Genomic DNA, 10,131 nt, shown 5'->3' with positions numbered 1-10,131 from the left:
TCTGATAAGTAGCATGGAATGGAAGGAAAGTTATGTAGGAAGAAGAGTGTAATAGTAATAAGTATTACAATTAGCTATCCATAAAAAGAAGCAAAAACATTCGTTATATGCACCATCTATCTTTTGGGGGCAAACCATGGACAGGTTGCCAGTCCATTACAAAGACACACAGGACAGACAACCAAGTTGCCAGTTGTTGTTGATTCTTGCGTTGTGTGTGAATTGTGAGACAGTTATTTTTTGTTTTTGGGCATGTGCACCGACTGATGGCACCCTTTGAATTTCGTTGTCCTTGTGACAATGACAATAAAGATTTATCTTATCTTATCTTATCTTATCTTATCTTATCTTATCTTATCTTATCTTATCAAGAGCAATTTCGACAGACCAATTAACCAGATAGTAATTTAGATAAACCAATTAACCTTTTCGGACTGCGGGAGGAAGTGGAAAAAACATGCATGAAGGTGGAAAACATGCGAGCTTCATTAGCACAGAATATAACCAGGTTAGTGTAACAGGCCAAGGTTTTTACAACTTCTCAGTGAGTTAAATAAATAAATAAATATTTATTTACGTGTGTAGTATTTGCTATGTCATAAAAGAAACACCAAAAATAATCGTAGTTGGCATTAAAGTTGCACAAATTAACAGCATACCTTATTTTGTTAAATTTTCTTAATCCGTCGTTTATTTGTTTTAATGAAACACCGACAGGTGGCGCGCTAATTGCATTCTTGGCGCAAAATGCTCGAAAGGTCACGCAGTCTGAGCGCGTGCGTGAGGCAGCGTGAGGGACTGCTGGCGCACGTGCGAGGATGAACCGACCGAGTGCGCGTCGTGTGCGGAAGTAAACAAGGCAGACGGAGCTGAGTATAACCAAAACCAAAATATAACTATAACCAAAACTTTAATTCAAGTACGCGAGACCATGGAATTGCAACTCTGAGATATTTGACACTTTTAAAAACCAAATGCCATCAGAGCAAAGCCCATAAATCCTTCATTAGCTACATATAATTTACTTCAGTTTGTTTCTATTGACCTAAATTAAAGGTTTTCTGCGGCAACTGCTGTTGATAGTTATAAAAAATGAAGTGCGCCGCCGTTATACGCTCGTCAAGGTTCCCAGATGGACCAAGAAAGTAGCAATAAAAATGCAGCCGGGCATCACCGACTGACGGGGCATTTTCATTGCCCCGGTGGAGCTGCTGCCATATCATCAAAGTTTCTCAGGCGGTAACCCGCAGCTCCAGCTGGAGGAGAGAAATCACTGCCCCCAGAGCCAAGAAGACACCGGAGAGAGGGCTGGATTTAAAACCCGCCCCCCGGCGGGATTTCGTCCCCCCCTGAAAAAAAAAGAGAAAGAAAAAAAAAAACCTCCCATTTTTCTCTCTCACTGTGTCTGCTTCTCACTCACTCTTGTCTCTCTGTCTTTCCCTCTGTCCCTCTCTCTTCCTCTACCTTTATCCCTCGCCTTTCGCCGTCTCCCCCACCACAAACATGGATCTCTCGGCGAGGTGTTTGTTTCTTCTATCATGTCTCGGCGTGATATTGGCGATCGATTTGGAGGCGATTGATCCGGGCTACTATGTAGAGCCCAGTGCCACATCAGAGGCGATCGACTACAAGGATCCCTGTAAAGCTGGTGAGATTTCGTGCCCCCCCCCTCTGTTTGGTGTTGTACGTTTCTGGCGAGATTTTTCTCATTTGAGAGGAGGTAGAAACATGCAGCTCGCACAGATCGAGCAGGAAAACGCTTTTAGTGGAGATGACAGCAGTGGATGTAGTTTTTAGCAGGATCTTGAGAACATTGTGTGCAATTGTTTTGTGAATGGCATAGTTTCTGCACTTTGAAACATTTGAAACAAGTCAGATGAAACCATCTGGAAGGATGAAAACACTTTTTTATTTTTCTGAAAAGAGTTCAGATTTCATTTGCAGAGGCATGAAAAGTTTTTGTTTTCAGTGCTAGTTGAAAAGTTGCTGCCTTGTCTCTGAGAAATGTCAAGATCTTCTAGATTTTACAGTTTATGGTTTTTGATCTGTTTAAAAATCTGTTGATTTCTGGATTTTTATATTAAAACTTCATCTCCCTTTCAGCTTCCCCCCCCCCTTCTGGACAAATAGTCTTTTTTTCCCCACCGTCTGTTCACACAGCCTCTAAAAAAAGTGGAGGAGGGGAAAAAACAGAGTACAGTGGAGCTTAAATATTATGCACACATAATTCTCTTAACTCGCACACCACAGTATAAACATGTTTGTCTTCTACTTCCAGCAGACAGACCATTGAATTGTCCTAAAGATACCCGAGATGCCATTGTGAGCTTTTTTCTCTCCTTTTTTTGTAATCTGAACTCACTGTCTTGCCAAATCCCTTTAGGGGGAGTTTGAGCAGATTGTGTTTTCCATCTGGTAAAAGTATTCAGGTTACGGATACAGAGAGCTGGCTTCAGTCGAAAATGACCTCTGATGTCCTGGAAGTACTTCCCAGTTGGGAATTAAATGTTTTTTTTTGATGTGTCAGCTCAGTGCAGAGCACATTTCACGCTGCCAACCCAGTTACCCAACTGTCTTTCTTTTTTTCTTCTTTTTTAAAATCGTTCCTCATCTGTCCAAGAACATACGCTGGACGTAAAACTTTTTGGAACGATTGCAACCGTATGTAAACACGACAAAGGTCAGACTCCAGTTGATCGGTGTGTCATGTTCAAGTCATTAAGTTGTTGTTGTTTCCTGCGTTTACTTTGTTTACGTTGAGTCATTCGAATATCAGATTCATCGGACACTTGCACTTGATGCTCTCTGTGATAAGTGGTTTTTTTTTCTGATTTAGTTTAGAACTAATTGTTGATGTTGCAGCTCTGTGTCTCAGCAGGGACATTCCCACTACACTAGACATGACTGCTGTTTATCTTGGCAAGGACGTTATCATCAATTACAGCTCAGTTTGTCCAGGCTGTCATTTCTCCATACTGCAGTTGTTTTTCACGGTCTTCCTCAGGGCGCGCCTTCAGGCAGGTGGTTGGAAGATGGTCACCCATATAAACTTCATCCGTCCATCTCTTCCCACCCTTGACCTAAGCTCCTCCTGCCTCAGACAGTCTATTTTCCAGCACTCATCCAGAACAGCGTGTGCAAGGTGGCCATTCTTGGATTATTGATTTTTTTTTCCCTCTTCTATTTTTCCCATTTGTCTCACCTCGCTGTACTCGGTCTGTTTGATCGCTCTCTGTGACTAGGGGTCAGCATTTCATGTTGCAGTCCTCCCACTTAGGGAAATGCTACATTCAGCAGTGACCTTGTGAGGGGAGGTGGGAGACCCTGTCTTAAGACTGCTTTACGGATATCCAGCTTTTCACTAATTGTTGTGTAAATTAGATGAGGAGAAGGATTCAAGTTTGCTCTTGGAATATTTTTATTTTTTTGCAGTGGCTATTTACCTAAAGTAAGGCATGACTAGGAGGAGATGAGAACCTTGAGTAAGACAAAATCTAATGCTTTTATTTAAAAGAAAGAAAACCAAAAATGCTACAAAAAAAATAAGGTTACATAATGAACTTCAGGTTATGAATTCTGTTTATGTATTATTTTGATTTAATTGCACAAACTTTAATAAAAAAAATATAGGGTAGCAGTTTTCAAGTACTTATTTTTTCTGAATATTATAACCTTTTGGCATTTTGCTCTGTAGAGACTAACACAAATATGCAGGGGTGACATTAGCTGGTTAAATAGTCTTTCTATTCAGCCAGCAGTTGGTTACTTTACATACAACCAGTAGCTTTTAAACATTACCTTAATAATAGTGATGAATAATTCTCCTTCTGGTTCTTGGCCGTCCTGGTTTTTCAAGAGTAGGAATTTTCTCAAACAGCGATTAAAGTGTTGTAGCCTTCTTTCATCCAGCTGACCATCAGTGTACAGTAACCCTTGGGGAGGGACAGTGCTGCGTTATTCCACACATCCAGAAAAAAATACAGTTCAGCCTGGCACTTAATAGAAACTTTTTGCAATTTTGAGACTGTGAGATTTAAAACATCCATACATGTGTTGTGGATAGTTAATCCTGTTTTGTCAGACTATGGATTAGAGCTGTTCTGTCTTGAATGTTGGGATCTTCAGACTTAAAAATCAGGTTTGGACCATTAAGAGTAAACTAACTGAATCAATGTAGGTCTAAACCAGTGGAAAATTCCTTGTTTCTGCTGAATTCACAACTTGGCAGTGTCCCAGGAAGTCAGTGAAGACTCTAACAAGCCTCTAATATTAGACCCACTCACTTTCACAATTAAAAATGGATGAGAAGCAGACATGCTCGTTGTGTTTTTCTGCTCAGATGATAATCGGACGGGTCTCGCTGGTTTGACTTATGTCTCGATTCAAAGCGCAGACATCGTAATATACTTAAGGTTGCTGTGATGGGGCTGGCTGAGCCTGTGCATCGGAGCCTCTGTGCCGCCGTGGCTGGAGCCACAGACAGGTCAACCTCACAATCCCATCCCTTGCTCGTGCAAGTGATTTTATTTTATTTTTTTCCGCAAGCCTCAAGCTCTTTTCTCTGATTGGCTAAAGCACTTCACACAGACGGAGTCATTCACCTTGTGCCAAGGACTTGCAAGGCCAGCCACACTCTGCCATGCCAGCTCAGGTGAGGTGAGTATACGCCATTCATGAGGGATTCTGGCAGGTTCAAGCCTTTCCTTTCAGACAGAGCTTATGTCATTCCTAATACCATTCGCTGCTGGTCATAAACGATAAATTTTGTTATCTGTGGAAAGCTTTGATGATTGTTTAAATAGCATGGCTAATTCGGGGAACTGCATATACACGGACCCTGGATTCCTGCTTTAGGCTTAAAATACGGCAAAGTGTTTGCTTTCCTCTTTTGAGTCCCAATAAATTTGAAGAAATTCAAAAGGATGAAGATGCAGGATCAGTGGAGTGGTGTTGTGACCAATTACAAATCATTCATTTAAAAAATATATTTTAATCTCTCACACGGCAGTAAAACTTTTTGCAGTTTTTCCCACAGAACAGTAAATTACAACAAAACAATATTTTTTTTCCTTTCATATTTAAAAATTAGCAATAACATTGCTGTCTTAATAACATTTTTATTATGACTGCACGATATTAGACATCTGTGATGTTCATGCAGAATATTGCATAATGTTAAAAGTTACAATTAACCTGCATTTTCCTGACTTCTTTGCTCCTGCATCACAGTAACATGAGCTTAATCATCACAGGTATTAAAATAGACCTGAGGATTTGGTATGAAGGGCACTTGGGGTCCATCCAAATGGTCAGATCTATTGTTAACCTGCAGTGCTTGAACAATTACTTGTTCAAGCACTTGAAATGTATTTACCTATCCAGTATTCCATCCAAGCAGCCACTGGTGTATTGCAGTGACAGCTGTGATTTAATCTATTATAAAGCTCAAATTTCTATAGTAAGATAAAATATTGTTTTCGAAAACTAGCCAAAGTTATAGAGCTGTGTCTCTCTCCATTGATGGAAATCTGCAAACAAAGCCAAATCCTGCAGGTTGTGGGACAAAGGTATCTGTGCAAATTAAAGCCATCTGAGAAGCATTTTCAAACACATTCTTTGCTCTTTTTGTTTGACAAGTTATAGCTTTTTTTGTGCAACTTGAAATGTTTTCTACATAATTACTTCAAACTATGAAACAGCTTTATCCAAGCTAACATTTGAGACAAGAAAAGCTCTGATCTAGGGTTACATGTTAGATTGTTAAATTCATATATTGAGAATACAGAAGAGCCTTAACCTTTCTATTGTAATTTGTTATTAATTATTCACTATTCACACTGTTAATAACTTCAACTGTCTATAGAAACTTGCATAAGCATTTTGCACAATCACCAGAGAAAGCATGGGCCTCTATGTTGGCCAATCACCGATCAGGTCTAGTTGAGCATAAAATTGTTCGATTCCGATACATAGCTAATATTTTGGTGCATCTCTTAAAAAAACAAACAAGCAAAAAAGAAGTCAAAAATAAATAAATAAAAAACTGTGTCCCTACACTCAGACAGAAAGTCATCCAAATTCACAAACACATATTGCTGAGAAAAGCAGAATACCTTTCAGATTAAGGTTAAAGGGAGTTTATGAATAGGTTGGAGCTTTTAATGGCCTAATAGACGGTATGAGTCAAAAGACAGAATTACCTCCATGACATGTCAGCTAGTTTCGTAAAGACCTGGTCATTAAATGTTCATTCCACTCAGATGTGCTGGAGCGGAGATTCATCCAAAAGTTGCTGCAGACCTCTGGTGGTATTAACATGATGAAGCCTCACCAGTGTCAGGACAACAAAAAACCATCTTACTTACTTAAACTGAAATTTTATGTTTCGAAAAGTATGTGACAATTAAAACATAGAAACTGGTGTTTAGTGAAAGACTTTACAATATTTTCTTTCTGTACTGATGATCGTCTATATTATGCGTCCAGAGATAGACACGTTAGTGATGTCCAAATACCCCGCATTCTGTTCCCCAAAAGCTTTATGTCCTATGTCCTTATTTAGATCTTTGGGGAAAAAATGGCAGCTGGAGACAGATGCTGCTCCTTATCCAGCTCCTTCCATCCTGTCACGCTCTGGCAGGGTGATGGGTCTCTGTTCTGCTGGACTGCTGCTGCAGGATTGGGCCTCTAAGCAACACTTAAGCAGATGCTTTTCTTTTATCATGGAATGCAGACTCTGTAGCTGAGCCCAAGCTGAGTGTTGAGTTTTTTTTTTGTTTTTTTTTTTTCTTTACATGACGGGACCCCTGCCTCTTCCCTCTCTGCAGGGTTCGGGTGATTAGGGAGCTGATCCATTGGCACGGTCTCAGTGCATTAGTTAGAACAATATGTTTGCCGTCAGAGCTAAGTAATAACTAATCTTGCATAACGCTAATACCAAGTCTGGGTGTGGAGCCGAAGTAGCAACAACAGCTTTGGGTGTGCTAATTGAGGGGCTTTGAGGATGCCTGTTCAGTGTACTTCTTGATTCAAAGACCAGATTAAAATTTTACTTTATTTGCTCTCTTCTCTCTTAGTGCTTTGCAAATATGCACTTGTTCATAACCTGTAATTGCGAAACCAGGTTTAGGGGAAAATCTCTAAAAAGGTTATGTTGAATTATTCATCCCTGCAGACGACCTCAGGTAGTGTGCGACAAATGATTGGCAGGCTGATGAATCATTGGAGGGAGTTCGACCGGCAGTGGAGTGTATCAGCAATCAGCAACGGCGGTGACAATAAGCTGGGGAATCCAATCTGCTAATGGGCTTGATGGAGTGTGAAGTGTTAAAGGTGAGGCAGCTTCTTGCTGTGCGCCCTTTTAACTGAAGCCGCTCTTTATTTTGTCAGATGGAAGCTGCCATGCGGTGACAGTAGCTCCAGCTGTGGTTGCTGAGGCGTCTGGCTTTATTAGAGAATAATTACTTCACTCTCCAGCTGATGTCTGTGACTTTGCTGGAGCCGCTCTCTTCTAATTATGCCACAGCTACCTTTTAAAAATGAGCTGTGTGGTTACACAGATTTTCTTTTTTTTTTCCTTTTGCTTTCCCTCCTCAAGCTCAAATTGTGGTATTAGGAAATGTCAAGGTAAGCATTCTTTGTAGAGATAACAGCTGGTGTTTTTACAGAGGAGAGAGGTACTGGCTTAACACGACAGCAGCCCTGCATGAAGCAATTCATCATATCCAAGTTAGAGTTGCGTTGCTTCTGAGAAAGTTTGCCTTGAAAGTTATGCGTTGCAAGTTTTGTAGCGTGAAAAGTTCACAAAATCTTCAGGTAAACGGCAAACACAGACCTCCTGGTGAACCCCTTAAGACCAAATGAGTGATACTCACCCTGTCATCAGATGGTAATCACCCTAACGCAATACGCTGTCGGCCTCTATAGGAATTCAAATTACTGCGTTTGTTTCCAAACAGGAGCCGTGAAAGGGGGCGCCATTGCATTGTGATGCATTTAGGGTTTCCGTCGGTTCTGGGAAATGACCATCCAACTGTCCCCCTCCGGCCCCGTAAGCCCTGCCTCCCAAAGGAGCTGCTCTTCCACCAAATATAGGCCGATATTTAGTCTCCATAGCGGCTTAGTATTGATGTTGGTGCAGGTTTCCGCAGCAGATGTCCCGGTGCGTGATTCCCCTGATAGAGATTTATGGGAACGGTCCTGGAGCGTCTGACGGCCCGGAGGTCAAGGAAAGGGCGTTACACAAATCAATGGGATTAATATGATTGAGTTCTGATGGGTAATCCTTCTGGCTGTGGTGAAGCAGACGGAGATGAGCTGGATTATGGTGGTTTAGATGAACAAAAATAAAATAAATAAAAACATTGGTGGACTTTGGTTTTGCATAATCTAAATTCCCTTCTCTAAAGAAGAACTTCCACCCTTCTGCTGTTTTCTAATTACAGTGTATACATATTATCATTTTTATATCCGCAGCTGGTGACATCTACATGATGAATAATGTTTGGAAAGGGATCCAGCTCTGCACTCTCCTGTGATCACTTGCCATCTGCCACATTAGCTTGGCTATAATCTACGGTGCGACACAGCAGTGTCATTGTGTTTGCGTTTCACGTTATTACACAGCCCCTGTATCTAGTTTATCGCATTTCTCCACAGCCTGGCCTCAATCCCAGCCCTGCACCGAGAACAAAAAGATTCCTGAAACCGTGTGTCTGTGGATAATTAAAGCCAGGAGACAAGGGGATTAATTCATAATCCCCGTGAGTTTTTTTTTTTTTCCATAAACCTGCTGCACCGTCTCTACGACGACCACTGCACCCAGGGGGAAATGGGCCCTCAGTGTTAACTGGGCTGTACATTATCACACTTTCCTGTTTAAGTTTGCACTCACTTCAGTCTCAACATCACCAGTAGAACCATTCACCTTGCGGAGAAAGATTGTGCTTTATTTGGACAGAGCTTGCAAAAGTATTTTATATATGTCCCTTTTATATATCCCTTCAATTTCAAATCTCATTATGTTATATTACTGTATTTTATGGGGGGGAGTTTCATGTGTTAAACCAGTGGTTCTCAAAGATTTTCTGGGCCCCCCTATGGATTACAATAAAATCCACCCCCTTTTGCTTTTAGTCAAACTAAGTTTTCTCATCTTGCATTTCGTACTTGGAATACAATTCTGAATAACTTCATTTCTTTTGAAAATTAAAATATGACAACCTGGAAGCCAGAGATGTCAACATAACTACATTAAAGATGTACTCTTATACATTTTGTAAGCAGTATCTGCTTGTTATTTTGATTGTTGTTGTTTATAATTTTTGTTTTGGACATCAGAATGCCAGGGCGACTAGAGATGGAAAATTCACCAATTGGCTTCAATGTCACACATAGGCTACTCTTAGTAAATATATCATCCCAGTTTTTAAAGGCAGACTGGACTGAGCCAAGCAGAGGACAGAGCTAACATGGTGAGGAATTTGATCAGTTCAGATGAGGCCAAACTTAAATTTTTAGGCTTCACTCAAAATGCTATGTAGAAGCAAACACTCCAAATGCCCTTAGTACAGTGAGACATGGTGGTGGCAGCATCATGCTGTGGGGATGTTTTCCTTCAGCAGCGACAAAAAAGTGGGTAATTGTTGATGGGAAGATGAATAAAGCTGAATGAAGGGCAGTTCTGTGAGAAAAGCTCAGTGGCTCAGTCAAAGTCCAGACCTAAATCCAATTGGGAATCTGTTGCAAGACTTGAGGATTGCTGTTCACAGATGCTCTCCTTCCGGTCTGACTGAGCTTTTTCAAAGAAATGACAAACAGTTCTGGCTCTGAGTGTGCGAAGCTGGTAGCAAATACTTGCAGATATAAATGCTATTGAATAAATAATCTGTCGAATAATGTGTGACAATACAATCTCTTAGGGAAAAAAAACCCATATGGTCCCTATTTTAATCACTTCATTGAATACTGTTCAACAATATTTTGAACTTCTTCTCTGCACGTGCAGCTCCGGTACTCTCTGTTCATTTCAGCTTTTCTTGGAATCAAATAAAGGATGTTAAGCTATAAAAGGAAATTTTATTCTGCAGGGACCTCTTCCGTCCTTTGTAGGATAACATCTGGTAGCTTCTC

General features: G+C 40.7%; 1 protein-coding gene across 1 annotated transcript in view; it reads left to right on the top strand.

Moving 5' to 3' along the window:
* The first annotated feature begins 1,381 nt into the window (after positions 1–1,381).
* Positions 1,382–10,131, top strand: part of LOC102234545 (bone morphogenetic protein 1) — a 37,450-nt gene continuing 28,700 nt past the window's right edge. The window contains exon 1 of the mRNA XM_014472304.2: positions 1,382–1,648. Coding sequence (XP_014327790.1) covers positions 1,504–1,648 — 145 coding nt within the window. The 5' untranslated portion in view covers positions 1,382–1,503. The remainder of the gene's footprint in view (positions 1,649–10,131) is intronic.

Source organism: Xiphophorus maculatus, chromosome 12 (assembly GCF_002775205.1).
Source record: "Xiphophorus maculatus strain JP 163 A chromosome 12, X_maculatus-5.0-male, whole genome shotgun sequence".
In the NCBI taxonomy this organism is placed as follows: Eukaryota; Metazoa; Chordata; class Actinopteri; order Cyprinodontiformes; family Poeciliidae; genus Xiphophorus; species Xiphophorus maculatus.
Note: the sequence above shows the minus strand (reverse complement) of the source record. Positions and strands in the feature narration are given on the sequence as shown.